The sequence below is a fragment of the Sander lucioperca genome, chromosome 7 (assembly GCF_008315115.2).
Source record: "Sander lucioperca isolate FBNREF2018 chromosome 7, SLUC_FBN_1.2, whole genome shotgun sequence".
Lineage (NCBI taxonomy): Eukaryota > Metazoa > Chordata > Actinopteri > Perciformes > Percidae > Sander > Sander lucioperca.
This window is the reverse complement of record NC_050179.1, coordinates 2764044-2780773: the sequence shown is the minus strand read 5'-3', so window position 1 is coordinate 2780773 and position 16730 is coordinate 2764044. Positions and strand designations below refer to the sequence as shown.

The 16730-nt window shown below is 40.8% G+C and overlaps 1 protein-coding gene across 1 annotated transcript; it reads left to right on the top strand.

Moving 5' to 3' along the window:
• Window positions 1–6766: 6766 nt before the first annotated feature.
• Window positions 6767–7868, top strand: phlda2 (pleckstrin homology-like domain, family A, member 2). The gene is made up of 2 exons (XM_031283435.2): window positions 6767–7392; window positions 7516–7868. The coding sequence occupies exon 1, from the start codon at window positions 6936–6938 to the stop codon at window positions 7350–7352; it is 417 nt and encodes a 138-aa protein (XP_031139295.1). The 5' UTR covers window positions 6767–6935; the 3' UTR covers window positions 7353–7392; window positions 7516–7868.
• The last annotated feature ends 8862 nt before the right edge of the window (window positions 7869–16730 follow it).

The following is a 16730-nucleotide window of genomic DNA, read 5'->3' as shown; positions in this document are numbered from 1 at the left end:
CATCAAGCCTAAAAGTCCAGTCTATGGCCCTGCTCCAACTTTGACTAGTTCTGGTTCAATGGAAAGACTCTAGGTTTATCATATAAGCCGCAGTAAAGCTATGCAGACAGCAAAGTGAATGCTACATTCCTGGCAGGGAGAAGGATCGCAGACCTGCATACCTGCCATTCTTTGCAGAGTCAAATTGGCAAGTACTGAAGTAGTGCTGGGCTCTCCGAGCGGAATTGCTAGATCTCGTAACTCTCACCGGAGCCTCTTCACGTTGCTCGTGTTGTTTGTGAAGGAAGTGTGATTATCACAGGCTGCATGATTCACACACCTTTGTGTGGAAATATGTGTTAATGATAGTGGGACACAACAATTAGAGTGTTTAATAAGCAGTTACATTTATGAGATTTTTCTTTGGCTGAACAGCATTCTCACAGAGTAATGAGGCCAGTGAAGGAATGAAACTAAATATACATATACTTTCCTTCAGTATGATTACATGTACTTAGGCACTTTGTATTTCCATTTCATACAGACATATTGTTCTTTTTACTCCACTACATTTACCTGGCAGCGGTATTTACTATTTATTTTGCAGGTTACTATTTTAAATACATGTATATGCATGTTTATATATTAAACTACTCATAAATAAATAAAGGTGTTAAATGAACCTTTTTTTTACAATCAGCTACAATATTAAAATGCTACTTATATGTCAATGCAAAAATGTATAATCCATTAAAATATAGAATACCCTTTGTGGCCATTCTACATAATAAGCACTGATGATACTTAAGACAAAATATTGATAGTAATTTCCAATGCAGGTTGTCTGCTTGTAATTAAGTGTTTTTACATGATTGTATTGCTGCTTTGATTTAAGTTCAAGGATATTACAGTAATAGTTCTTCCATCACTACATAAATCTCTGGCTGTAACATAAAGTGATGTAGATTTGAGCTTCTTGGCCATCTTCACTGTCAAAATACAATAACTGCCCAGTTCCTCCTGTCTGTTGTGATTGTTCTTCAAGGATCCTCCTGCAGCATTGTGTTTAACTGTGCGCTGCCCTCATCAGCCATTTGTTCTTTTTCCCACGCTGCTAAATGCCAGCAGGGCCACAGACACACACACACTGGCTTATCAGAACAATGCTTCAAATAGCTCCAGAGTCTCATCACAAGGGCATGTCACCAAAGAGCAGAAGAGCAGAAGAGGATGTGTGTGTGTGTGTGTGTGTGTGTGCACCAGGCCAAAGTCATAAACGTGTCATAGTATGCAGCTGTTACCTGTGGGCTCTGCTGTACTTGTCAGCGGCCCATCACAGCCAGCTCATCCATACTGCTCCCCATTGTTAGGCTGACTATGTATAGTTCACTGTCTGATGGAGGCTTCACAATGTGAATAAACTGTATAAACATATACTGTATTAAATGTGCATGCACACCAAACATTCGTACAAGATTCATTTGTCTGAACTGTTGTGCAGAAACAAGAAAAAAATGCAAAAGCCATGTTAAGAAATTGTGTTCTTTACTAAAATTAAAAAGAGGTCTTATTTGTCCTGTATAAAACTATAAGCAGTATAATCAATAACTACCAAACTTTTGAGAATATGCACCTGTTTTTTTACGACAAGCCTCCAAAATCCAACATGTTTTTTTTTAAATTAAACAGATAGCAGATTTCATTTTGAACACTTACTATGCTCTAGTTACCATTTAGTGTATAGCAATCTGAGGATATGCAAACATTTGAGCACAGGATAGTTGATGACAGCGTGTTCATAGTGTAACTGCTGGGTGTGACAGTTAACACAGTCCACACCTTTATTTACAGTTTATTGCTGCTGTCCTGGCCATTTTAAATCTTTATTACATCAACTTTAGTTTTACATTAACAATGGATCACATGATTACTTCCATTCATTCTCATTATTTTCTGACTCTGCCGTTCCTCTGAGCTCTACAGAGTTTTAGTTTCTTTTATTGTTTTGGTTTTCTAGTGGTTTTTGATTTATTGTAGGTTCAGATCAAAACATTACAAAAAAAATGCATTGACCAAAGGCCCAATAATGACCAATAATGAATCATCAAATCCTTTAATAAAGTACACTATTTTCCCATTTGTAGTGACTTGTTCTAAAAGGCTGTAACAAAGTAGATTGTTTTTCTCTACCAGAGTTCTGCAGTCCTGTTTTTTGTAACCTCCCCAAATCTTGTATTAATATAGATTAATCTCTAATGCATACTGACTTATTTTCAGCCTTATCAAATTAATTCTGGCAGGGTTCAAAAGAGTTGACTTCTTTTTTTTTATTTTAGGTGTTTTGTGTTCTGTGACTCACAGTAAACACTTAGCAGCTTCATGCCCCGACACGACTACCAAACTCTGGGCCCTTCCGGTCCTTCCACCTGCTGTCTTGTCACACCCATGTACCCGTGGCTGCAAAACTCCTTCACACTGAAGTAAACAAGATGAAAAGAGCAGACATGTAGTTGGTTTGTTTTTATACCCCTGTGCTCAGGAACTCACATTTTATCTGTTCATTTTGTAATCAAAACCCTCCTCAATTGTTGCAGATGACACATTATCTTACTTCCTCCCTCTCTCTCTGTATCTGGGGGTTTTGTTTTGTCTGTTCAATGACAGTGAGAACTGGAGGGCGCTGATTTGAACCTGAGGTTGCCACAACACACTTCCTGAGATCCAACACACAGTCCGACTCCCTCCAGTAAGAGTTGTACTTTCTCACAAGCAGGAAAATAAATGGAACACATTGGCACCTTAAAGAATTACTGCTCTGCATATGATGTTGGCCAAAACACTTTGATAACTGAGTGTCTACTGACTAAATATGGATCATATTTACTGAGTGTGTACTGACTAAATATGGATCATATTTATTCTGATAAACTCGTAAGAGCTACTCTCTGCATGTTCGCCCATTACTGCTTCTTCAGACTTTGTTTAGTTTTCCATTTTCTATATTTTCTTATTTTTCTATTTTTTTTCTTCTTTCAGAAACACGTACAAACATTAACAACACTGCTGCATATAATTCATTAGCCTCCAACCTTCTTCACAGGGAAAATAAATCATGATCTGATGATATAGACACAACATAGTCACCCACATGTGCACACACTCTGTCTCAAACACACCTGGCCCTCCTTTGGCAAGCAAACTCCTCCAAAGTAAGGCGCTCCACCACACGCTGAGTCACTGCCTGGGCATGTCTGCCAGACTCCACCGCAAACAAAAACCTATATATGCACACATGTACACATCACACATAGCCTACCGCCAGGCAACAAAGAGAAAAGCCCCTGATACAAAGGGAGTGGTAAAGAGAAGCCATACACACATGTGGTTTCCTTTTCTTTGAGATCAGAGGATTAAAGAGGCCGCCACATCCCGCTCTGTGTGGCACATGGCACAAGTTGCTCTGCCTGTGTGGTATTATGTGTGGTTCTCTCTAACTCATGGGAGCACAATGTGATTTAATTTAATTTAGGGTCACCCAGATATTTGCATAATTACTGGAGAACTCTAGAGAAGTGATCAGTAGCACACTTAACATAACACATAAACTCAATTGTTTGTGTGTGTGTGTGTGTGTGTGTGTGTGTGTGTGTTGAGTCCACAATGACATTTCACTTCCGGAGGGAAACTGGAGGGAGATCTTTCCGAAAACGTCTGAGAGAAGAGACTGATAGCGAGGCAGAAGAGCCTGAAGTGGGCGCTTGGTGAACACTCGCCACTCTGCACACAAGCTATGAACCCTGGCTGCTGTATGTGAACTGGACACTGGGGTCAGGGTCGTGTTTGTGTGGGTGATTATAAGTCGATGACATGTGCCTTCTTACCACCTCATCTTGCTGATTCACACCATAGACTGTTTAAAAAGAGATTCACACAGGATAGTGGTGATACCACAATTTTGTTTTTGTATCGATCGTATTCATCAATACTGTAAACAAGATTGGGATCAGGAGTATAATAGTTTGGGGGTCGATCCCTCTCACACAGGCTCAGAGAGCTCAGTGATAGCCTGCTACTGTCAGTCTGACAGGAATGTAAACCAGGACTAAGCCAATCAGATGGCACTGTGGTCAGAGGGGCTCAGCATGCAGTGGCATATGTGACCTATGCAGCGATATCAAAGGGCATATGACATGTAACCTCAGGTTGCATCAAAGTCCCATGACTGTTAAATCAAGAAATAATTGTGTAAATGCTGATTTAGCAGCATTCACAGTATTGTAATATTATGACTATTTTTTAATTCTATACTATGAATTTTTATGACTTTTTTTCGACATACTTTCCCATGACTTTTTAATGGGTTTTTTGGACATCTTATGCTATGACTGCTTCCATGTACTCTATTTGGTCTCAAGGTGGCTCAGTGGTCTAACTAGCATCAGCAAGTATGCGCTACAGACCCTGACCCCTGGTTCGATCCCCAGTATTGGATGGCCCTTTTTGTGTGGAATTTGCATGTTCTTCTAGACTTTCTTTAACAAACTATGACTTTTTATGACTTTTTTCAACAAACAATACTATTACTTGTTATGACTTTTTTCGACTATTATTTTGTATCACTTTTTTTCGACATACTATACTATGACTTTTTTGATTTTTTTCAACATACTATACTATGATACTTTTTTCAACATACTATACCCCGCAGCAATTCAGTGTAGGGACAGTTTAAAAAAAAAAAAACTTAAATTATTCCACTTTTGTTTGATACACTGTTGGTGTTATTCAACATTTCAATGAAATTCATATTAATTAAAACCATAACCACTTTTCCAACTATTCCCACAACTTCACCTTCTTCTTACAAAATTATGCCAGAAATCCAGTTTAGCCTTAGCAATTTAGCTTTTCAGCATTCACAAGAACTTTCTGCAGGAAATGCATTTTCTAGTTATAGCTGACCCTTTTCTTCCTTATTTCATTCTTGAAAAACACTGTAGAACATACAGGGATTTAGTGGTATCAACTCGTATTTTGTCATTAACTTAATATAAAAAATATATGTATATATTTACGTCGTATTAATTTGAACTCACTTCAACTTAACTTCTAGTCTTTTGTCTTGAAATTATGAGTTAGTCCACTAACTTTAATAAATATATCAGTGTATAATATAGCAGACTTCCACCATCCAATGTTTGAGAGTTCAAACATGATGGTTGGTGTTTGTAGATGTCTTTGTTTTCATTGTAATAATAAAAACAAGGCAAATCACAATGAAGTTTAGTATCCAATTCATGATCTGATAATTGAACACAATCACTGGGAGAAGCCCTGCATCTGCGTCTCAGTACCAGCTCCATGTAGCTCTTCAAAGAGTAGCCAAAGTTCTCCAAGACAAGGTCTTTGTGTCTAAATAATACGTCTAGTTCAGTTAGAGACATTTGATGCTCATTTTCAGGTCCATACTTGTATTTTGGGTTTTTACTAGAACATGTTCACATGCTTTAAAAAACAAAAAACATTATTTTTCTCATACTGTCTGTCTGAATATAGCTGTATTTACCATTATTTACCAAACGCCCCATGTTAGCACTTGTCCTTAAGCCCCCCTCCCGAAAAAAGCCCAGTCTGCTCTGATTGGCTTTCGAGAAAAATTGTGCACATTAGCACAAGGTACTACAAGGTAGTTCTCCAAAGAATCCTCTCCTCACTGAATGTTAATTGTGCTCGTGAGCTGTTTGGGTGTATTTCAGCAGCTTGACATCCGCAGACAGGAATAGCAAAGTTTATGTAAAACACCACTGAGGTGGGTCAGGGTACAAGCGGCCGAAATGGGTTTCCTCAGGAGGGTGGCTGGTGTCTCCCTTAGAGATAGGGTGAGAAGCTCAGTCATCCGTGAGGAGCTCGGAGTAGAGCCGCTGCTCCTTCGCGTCGAAAGGAGCCAGTTGAGGTGGTTCGGGCATCTGGTAAGGATGCCCCCTGGGCGCCTCCCTAGGGAGGTGTTCCAGGCACGTCCAGCTGGGAGGAGGCCTCGGGGAAGACCTAGGACTAGGTGGAGGGATTATATCTCCAACCTGGCCTGGGAACGCCTCGGGATCCCCCAGTCGGAGCTGGTTAATGTGGCTCGGGAAAGGGAAGTTTGGGGTCCCCTGCTGGAGCTGCTACCTCCGCGACCCGAGACCGGATAAGCGGACGAAGATGGATGGATGGACCACTGAGGTAAAACAAGTTAATCTGAGGTACAGAATCAGAGTAGGAGAGCAGGGTGGCACTGTGGGTCGTGGGCTTGCGATTACAATGACTTACAAAGCTGCAAGTACATAACAGCTACAAGTGTATGCACTATACAGGATTTAGCCTTTTATACTTTATCACTAGGAATTGATAGGTCAAACAGCCACCCACAAATAGTCTATAAATAAAGCATCAGGCTGTCTTTGAGATTTCACATGAACAACGGTTAAAGTTACTCAGGCTACCGAAGAATACCATACATTAAGCGAACTTCACCCCGGTTGTCCAGACTGGCTTTTACGCATGTGCTCAGCTCACTCAGTGCACATCAGGTAACTAACCGTATACTGAATCACTCACTGCAGAGTGGGCAAATATTTGGACTACCGCAGTAGGATGTGGATTAGTAATTAACATGTTGGCGGTGTAATTAGGTCCACGTTAGGACTTCCTCTCCACTCTGCCCTCTCCCCGCCTGCGCCACAGCTTCCGCCCACACAGCCTTGAATTACTCCACTGGCAACTGTTGATGCATTCCCAAGTCATCTGACGTCAAGTGGGAAGGGCTCAGGCCAGAGTAGGCTATAAAAGTCCTCTGCTACCTTTCATTCACACAACGCCACTCTGGATTACCAAAGCCTCAGTAGAGAAGCTCCTTCCTCGGGGTCCTACACGACCGACACAAAGCAGGGAGTTCACAGACCTACCTGACATAAACAATGAAAATGTCAGCGGCGGAGATCAGCCAGGTGCTCAAAGAGGGAGAGCTGGAGAAGAGGAGCGACAACCTGCTCCAGTTCTGGAGGAGGAAGACGTGCGTCCTGACCACGGACAGCCTCACAATTTACGCCGACACGCAGAAGCGCTCCAAGGGCAAGGAGCTCAAGCTGCAGTCCATCAAGAAGGTGGACTGCGTGGAGCACACCGGCAAGTTCGTCTATTTCACCATCGTAACCACAGACAATAAGGAGATCGATTTCCGGTGCTCTGGGGAGGAGAACTGCTGGAACGCAGTGATCACCATGGCCCTGATTGATTTCCAGAACAGAAAGGCCATCCAGGACTTTAAAACGCGGCAGGACAATGAGAGCGCTTCGCCCGGACAGCAGGAGAGGCGCATGGCGAGGGCGCCCTGATCCGCCGCAGGGACTTTGGCAGTTACCAACTCCTTATATGGTGAGGGGAAACACCATGACATAAAGCTGCCATGATATGTGAATACGAATAAACATTAAATGTAGTTTAACGCAGTGGGAGAATCTTAAAAACTAATGACATGGGTTTTTATCTCCTTTTTAGTGTCAAAGTGGACCATACAGAAATAATACGAGGACCAAAAGGAGGACGAGGTCATCCGGTCCAGAGATGAAGGATTGTTCGGGACTGAGCTCTCGGGAGAGAGGGAAAAACTGATCTAAACCGACAGACTGAGAGATTTTCAGAAGCTCCACACACAGGACTGAACCCTTGAATTGTCAAAACTATTTCAAGTTTGCTCTCCTGGGAATGCCTCCTAAAACCATGATGTTAATTTATTTGTTTCCAGAATATGGTGTTACTGGCAAACAGCTTGTGTTTTAAATTATTTACTATTTTCAATGTGTGTTGAGTATGTATTTATTTGAATAAATATCCATGCATTTTTGACATAACTTTATGCTCTCCTCTATTTCTGTTTTGTCATGTCTCAACTAGAAACGTTTTACTTGACATCATTATACAGTCAGTAACAGCCTATATTTGACACTCTGGGGGCTTTTCACCAGCAGCATTTCTTTGTAAATGCCAGACACGCAATAGTAAGGGAGTGGAGGACAGGAAAGTCCCTTTCCTCTCTGCTGTCAGGTGGAATGTGGCTCTTTATTGTCACTGGGAGGGTTTCAGGCTTGAGTCATAACTGATAAGCTGATTTAGTCAGCAGCACGGGATACTTGAAAGACATAGTGGCATCTTTGAACACACCTCAACTCAGTGGTGTAGTCTAATGTATTGTAGTGGGTATACTGTACTGTATATGAATGGACATATACTGTATAAATGGGCCAGAATGGACCTTTTTTGTGGGGGGGGGCATTTCATAGTGGGGGGTCTGGGTGTCCTCCCCCAGAGAAGTTTTGAGCATCAACTTCATATCCTGCATTCTGACACACTTTTATGCACCATTTTGCGGGGGAAATACCTTTATTTAGCCTATGTGAAGAAGGAAGAAAAATACAGATGACAATTCAAAATATATCAAAATTACAATGCAAAGTATGCTGTTACGTGTCATTGGGCATTTTTAAGTGAATATATGGAAATCCTGGAGCTGCGTATATCTGCGTATCACGTAGACCACACCACTGCCTCAACTGCTTCCTGGTAATGTAGGTGTATAGGTCACTGTTGGGATGGAAATGCTAAATGATTACATTTTAAAATCTTACATTTGAATGTGTTGCAGTTGTGGCGGTGTTTCAGAAACCTCACATATAAGCTAAATTTGGTTTTAGTTGATTTTCAAACTAACAGATGACAAACTCCTTATCAGACGCCTCCGTTCTTTACAAGGCGGAGAAAACACACAGGAAGTCCACTTTACTGCCCTGTTTTCATGACATAACGGCTGTTTCAATAGGTATAATATGACACCAGGTACACACCTATTTAATAACTGTTATAAACCCAGTGGGCACGGCTTCAGTCATATTCAGAAAACCTTGAAAGGCCTATAATAAAATGCAGGTTGTAAAGTTCATGTGAAACTATTAGTCATTTTAAATTAGCTGTATATTATTGGCTGTATATTATTGGCTGTATATAAACCAAATGCCAGTTAGGCATATTTAATAAGCATGTGTTGGGATTTCCGACTTACTTAATGCAGTTGTCTTATATTCATAGTAGATACTAACAACAAACTTTAAACCGTGGGGTTGATTTTGTGTTTCTACCATAGAAAGCCTATGAAGGGGCTCCCGGATAGCTCACTTGGTAGAGCGGGCGCCCATTATAGAGGTTTACTCCTTGATGCAGCAGGCCCAGGTTCAACTCCAACCTGCAGCCCTTTGCTGCATGTCATTCTCCCTCTTTCTCACCATTCATTTCTTCAGCTGTCCTGTCAATAAAGGCCTAAAAATGCCCAAAAAATAATCTTAAGAAAGCCTATGAACACTGAACGTTTCATATAGCCGTGAGAGTCATGCTTGATACGAGTTGCTTAGAAAATATTCAGTTTAGATAGTTTAACTTTATTTCTATATCGCCTTTCAAAACATGTGTTACACAATGCTTGCAGGTGCACGTACAATACAATACCATGAAATACAAGACATTTCTGTGAATTGGAATAAAAGACTCAGCTGATCTGATACTGAGGGGGAGTTTGAGCCACAGGGTTGGAGCTAATTGGAAAATTAACTTATTGGTTTTCTTTAACACTGTTTGGACATTTAAAAAAAAAAGAGAAAAAAAGATGTATCCTCTCTGCCCTGAGCCCTTCTACAAATAAATACCTCCGGTTGTGGATCTTGTGGAGTGGAAGTGTGTTATGAGCACAAATGCCTAAAGGTCAGAGGTGACAGAAAGCCGAATCTCTGGCCCGCAGTAATGAAGTGTACCGTGGAGTCCCCCTCCTCCCCATCCCATCCTGTACCCGTGTGCAGCTTTGAAGTAGGATCACGCTACAATGAACGCATCAAAGGGTTAGACTGATCTGAGGGGTATTACCGGAGCTGATGGGCCTCCGCTCTAAAAATATTGCTTCACAAATTGGCACCACTTTAATCTCACACACACACACACACACACACACACACACACACACACACACACACACACACACACACACACACACACACACACACACACACACACATTTGGCCCCTGAGCCAAGGGTCACACACAGGTTTTTTTGTGTCACCAGTGCATATTATTCTTTTCTATTCAATTTAATGGAGAAAAGTGCTTCTTGTTTAAGCATTTGAAATGACTCTAAGCAGTGTTTTCAGAGGTTGATAAAAGACGTCATGATCCAGTACGTCAGGTTGTGTTCTTTACTTCTTCGCTTGTCTGGACACACACACACACACACACACACACACACACACACACACACACCACCACCAACCAGAAGGAATCACACACTGTCTTCCTCTATGATCTCAGGCTGTATAAACATCCTCTAATGCAGCACTGGCACACACTCAAGCCATACTTGTAACCTTGGCGTCATCGGTCCATTGGCCGTCATTATGTGGACTGAGCTTGGCTGCGCAACAGTGAATGCATTGTTACATTCTTGAAGAAAAGATATATGCAGTAGAGAGGATGTTAAACAAGTGTGTGCATGGAAATGACCTGTATACACATCTTCAATTCATCTTCAGTTTTTACACAGAGCAGGACAAAATGTCTGATTCAGAGGCGTTCATCGTAAACACGAGATGTAATGCTGACAAGTTGAGGTAGTGCGTATGGAGTAACAGCTGAGCAGGGTGTTGTGAGGTGAAGGTCGGTGGCTAGAAGAAACTTGTCTTGCTCCCACACAAACAGCAATAACTCTACAATATGTCAAGACATTAATCTGTATTGATTTGTATATATAAATACTTTATATTGTTCTCTTCATGGAATAGTTTGTCTCAACATGAAAAAATGAGTCAGTCCATCAGAGCACTGTGCTGTACGGAGACAAGAGCGTTGCCAGGAAGGAAAATATAGGAGAGTAAACATAAAAAGTTGAAAAGACATATTTTTTTTAATCTTGTGTGATTCCTTCCCTTCACATGCAGGGCCCAAGCTGCAACTGAGGACACTGCTCATGTCCTCAGTATTGTGTCTATTCAACAGTTACAAACAAATTACACCATGTCGGTTTGGAAGGTTGATCTTCTAAGACTAAATATTATTGCATTTAATTGTTTGTTTTTAGACATATACATATTAAATAAAAATGTAATAGAGTGAATGGATGAAGTATTTCTGGTGCCAGATTTATATTCTGGTAATGTGGAGGAGGTTTTGAAACAGCTTTTACTTTGGGAACAATATGTGTAACATAAATATATGTCTCTAATCTCAAAGGTCCACTTACTAGCTTTTCAGAACTTTCAGACACATCTCATTGGCCTTCTTCACTCTTCTTACAGTTTTGTTAACGCATGACTTAAAGTTTCACACTTCGATCAAATAATGACACCAGCCAACTCTGCACGTTCAAGAATCGAAGATGCAGTTGAAAACTCTGGAAAGCGGACAAAAGTGGACAGCATGGAACATGAACAATTCACTTTATAGCAAAAGGATGAAAGAGGCATTTTCTCTGGATTAGAAAATGAAAGGGTCTTCATTTTGTAGCTTGTAAGTTGGGACTCTAAATATAGTCAAGTTGTGATTCAGACTGCAATCATGAGTCTACTTTTACATAAAGTCTTAACTTTTGTGGCCTTACAGCTCATAAAGAGCATGTCTGGGCATTTCAAACACTAATAGCACTTCAAGTTTGCTTGCACAGCTTGATGACATGTTAACACTACTTCACAGCGTTAACTTACGGGTTTGCCCAGGTATGCGTCATGGTTCATTAAGCTCACACTTAATGAGGGTATCACTCTGCTTCCTGTAAGCCACTATCGTAGGAACTTCTATCTTTGTTTCACTTCGACCTGTTGTGTCATTTCTTCAAGCGCTTTTCCCGTCAGAGTCCAATCTGACGCCAGCAGGGCGAAACACTAGTGCTTCATGTAAATAAAAACCTCCTAAAACCCAAACAGCAGAGACTACCAGGATATTAGGCAAGGCCCCAGGAGATAGTCTGATTACTAACAGTCTCCAAGATCTGTGTCATACGTGATCTATTACTTTCTGTAACTTACTTTTATTTTTCTCTGATGAGTTTGAAATATTGCAGCTATCTAAAAAAGAAAGATGGCAGCCGTGTACCTGGTGTTGAGTTTCTTAAAACCATGGGAATGGGATTATCTCAGAGCAGTGCTATTCACTGGCTCGTCTTACCGGAAAGAACCGCTTTAGGTATTTCACCTATTGGCGCATTGCTCAGGTGAGCATACCTGAGCAAATACCTCAGCAAATATAGAGACAGACTGACTTCCTCAGGTCATGGCTGAGAGAGTCTCGGGAAACAGTGAAATGCAGTTTGACGTGATCTCTCTGCAGCCTCCCAGGAGTCGGACGCCTGAGTGGGTTCATCTATGAATGGACGGACGGATGGATGAAGGGCAGGGAGCTCGAAACAAAGGAAACAGTGAAATGCAGTTTCAGTTCAAAGGGAAACTTTGATTTATTATTACTCTGAATATATTTTCAGAGCTCCAGCCGTGCACCTACCAAAGTTAAAACTGAGATCTCGAAATGCAGTGACATGGCTAAAAAAATAAGTCCAACAAATGAGGTCACACAATTATGCAGGTTGTACATTTTAAGAAAATGAAGTTCACCAGGTTTCTACGATGAACTAAACTTCTTCGGAGTCAAAATTGGGCCACAAAATAGGAAACATTCATCTGAGTGCTTGACCAAAATCCAGCTCTCCATGGTTCTCTGCTGTTTCCCATTTATCATTCCTCCATCCAAATAAAGGTCATCTGATTCCCAGATCTGGTCTTGCGGATAAATTGGACGAATTTCCCTCCTCATCTCATCCACAAAGGCATCATTCTACTAATCGTCTGTAGCCACGACAACAGTGTTTGTTTTTACTGGGACATTCATTTCTGTCTGCTGAGTCACAGGGAAAAAACTCCCCATATCTGCATCTTCAGCTCTAATATCTGCCCATACTCTCCACCGGCTGGGATTGTCTCAGTCACAAACCTGTAACTCAAATAACCTCAGGAGCTAGGGCGCAACACTGAATGTAGATGTAGTGTCACGTACACTGGGACTGAACAATTTTTAAAACCCCTTTTCAGGAATCATGGGATGACACCCAAACATCAGCAGAGTGGCAACCTAATAGCTTTCTACGTCCAGAGCACATCCGCTCCATAAATATAGAAAGAAAAGGATACAACAAGCAAACTCAACACATGTCAAAGTAAAGCGATATTTTCCCAAACATCTGATGAGTCTCTCTCTTTTCAAGGCCCGTTTTTCAACAGAATCTTACGAATGTGGCACCTCTTATATCAAGCAAGACGTGTGTGTATTGGACATGCACAACCTCACACACACATTCTGTATATATACACACAAAGTGTCGGCAGGGGCTGCAGCGCTGAGCGGAGATCATGTTGCTTAAGACCCAGCTGTCCGGAGAGAAGCCTCAGACAGAGAGAGGAGACGCTGTCAGGAATGTCTACAAGGCAGTGAGGGGGCAGACGGCCCAGGACGAGAGAGCTCCACGTGCACTCTGGGGTCTGAGGAAGAAGGCAAAGATTAGTATCAGATGAAGTAGGTTTCAAACTTTAGACTCGAGTTGGACTTAATGAAGGACAGGACTTCAGCTTTGACTTGGATTTGAAAACATTCAAGTTTTGACCTCATTAATTAATTAAATGAAAATGTGTCATTTTACAGTTTTTTTACAACTGCTTACACACAAAATCTTTACACGTCACACCATTTTTGAAACCTCTCACTCAGAGCAAAACTACACACCACATCTCCAAGACCATAGTCTATTTCTCATCCTCTCACTTAGTTTTCAATTGCATAAAACACTTTTTTCAAAACACTACACACAAATCTAACAGGAAGTACTTTCCTTTTCCAAACACAACCAACCAAAATGCTACACTTATTCACCAGGTCACACATCCACTCCTCACATGTGCAAACAGTACTGATCACTAACCAATCACTGCTTTAGTATAGGCCTATAAATAGGTCAAAGATCAGATTGCCTGTTTTGAACCACGGATAGACAGAGGGCAAGGGTAGTAGAAGGGAGAGACAAGGGACGACAACGAGGACAAATTCAAAGAGGAAGGGTTGGAAAAAGAGGATGAAGAGGAGGAGAAGGAACAAGAGGACAAGTTGGAAGAGGACGAGGGCAAAGAAGAGAAAGAAGGAGAGCCACCTCTGATGCCATCAGGGCCACACTTAGTGATCATGTGATCAACCCCGGTTTGACCATGAGAGAAGCTGGACTGAGAGTCCTGCCCAACTTGAGTCGCTTTAATTATAATAATTAATAATTAATAATTTAATAATTCAAACCTGGTTTTGTGGTTTTGTTTTCTTGTATGCTACTGTATACAACACTGTGATACTGCTACAACAGTAATGTTTTGCCAAATAAATATTTTCTGTTCCAACATTGTATTGGTGTTTACAGTATACTTTTCAATCACTCACAGCAGATTACTTTCACTCTAGAACAGTGTTTGGAAATGTAGACATAAGCCTATGAAAGACAAAAGAGTGTGTACATGGAATATCCAAAAATTTACTATTTTGAGAGGCGTGTATGGCGTTTTGAATGCAGTGTTTCATTGAAGGAGATATGATGCATTTTGCATTTTGTGTGTGCAGTTTTGGAAATTGTGTAGTTTTGAAAAAAGGAGACAGTTTCGAAAACATGTGTAAGCAGTTGTAAAAACCTGTAATGGGAAGCATTCAGAGACCTGAAAGACATGTTTCTTACTGTAACTTGGAATTTTTCACACTTGTGATTGACTTGGACCCACCCAAAAGACACAGCTCTAACTGACATAGTGAGAGAAGACGTTTTAATCATTTTTTGGCTCAAGGTTTGAGATATCCACTACAGTAAAAAACATCTTAACAAGACTAACAGTCTGCAGCGATGTTAGCGTATATGTGAGGCTGCACTTGAAATGTTGCTTCTAAATTTGAAATGCATTTTTTGAATCCTGTAAACGAAACAAAAGGAATTCCATTCTCAATAGAAGAAGTCTATTAGGAAGTCTCAAAAGACAATATTCTTAAAACCTTGACAAATAAGACAAAATCTATCTGTGTGGCTAACAGACAGATGTGGATCACAGTGGATGATGGGACTGCGAGCAGTGGAGCAGAGCAGCTGGGGTACAGGAGTCTGAACACAGAATACTGTAACTAGGCTCCTGAGGGGGGGTTTAGTTACCAACACCTGCCTGAGTGGGTGTGTGAAGAGATAACCAAGAACAGATTACAATAACATTACATTTCCCAGCCTGGTAGTCTAATGAAAGACATTCAGAATTTAACATTTTCTTCTGTTTTGGTCATTTCTGCAGACAGTGTGTGTGTGTGTGTGTGTGTGTGTGTGTGTGTGTGTGTGTGTGTGTGTGTGTGTGTGTGTGTGTGTGTGTGTGTGTGTGTGTGAGCCAGTACAATGTCTGGAGAAAAGTTGAACCCATATCACTGGATGAGATTTATTGATAAATGACATTATTTCCAAATATCCTCCAGATCCTGTATTCATTATATATAATACAACTGTGACACAATCATTAGTACCTAGTTCATTGAAGCTTATATTTGTTTTACACAAGCTGGCGTGACATTGCGTGAAGTGATGCACTTCACATTTCTGGCAGCAGCAACAGCAGTTGGTTTGTTGGGAATAAACCGAGCAAACCAAAAGAGAAAAGACAGCAAATCTGAGGGCTGGTTTCACTGTGTGGCTGACTGCTATGTGATTTCTTCAAGGTGCCACTTAATAGCTCCACAGCAGCTGATCGTCACTCACACAAGTTACCGTAAGTTACATCAGATTGCTCGAACAGATATAAATAAATAAGGCAACAACACAATGTACTTTGCCTGACATGAAACCAAAGGTGAAACGAATGGTTGTAATAACATGTAATGATGACCCCGGGTCCACAGCCATTATCAGGGCGAGAGGAAATTAGTTCACCGTAGATATTGCACAAGAGGAAAGCGAGTGAAATAGCAAGAAAGATAAATGAGCATATAAAGGGAGGTAGGGAAAATTCCAGCACAGAGAATATTACAAGTAACAGAAGAAGAATTTGCTAAGAGGGGAAAAAATGGATGCAGGAATTCCCCCGCGACACACCAAAGCCAACAACATACCAATCTAATCAACTGGTAATGCAACAGGGATACTGCATCCTGCACCCTGACTAACAATCTATCTATCACTCGGTCTTTACGTTTAGGAAACGCTTCGACACGAGCAAAGTGATGGAACAACACACATTATGAAGAAAGACACTGACATATTCATTTGTTGAAGACATATTTACAAGTTATTGTTGAGTCATAAAGTAATATGTGACATTTCCTATTTGGTATTGGCCAGTTTGGGCATTTTGTGTACTAAACAGTAAGGGTTAGAGGTGCAGCAAATCACTATTTACTTTGGGAAAAAAACACAAACCTCAATTACTTTATAGTCAGTCTATGTTTTCAGTTCTCTCTAAGTAGAATATTTTGTCAATATTACATAATCATAGGGTATATTTTAGTTTTATAATCTGTGTGAAAACCATAAAAAGATGCTTAAAACAAAAAGTTGCCTATCATGTACCTTTGTTTTGAAAGAGAAGAGAAGGGAAGAGAGATTTGTGGGAAACATTTGGAAAACGTTGTCTCATTTG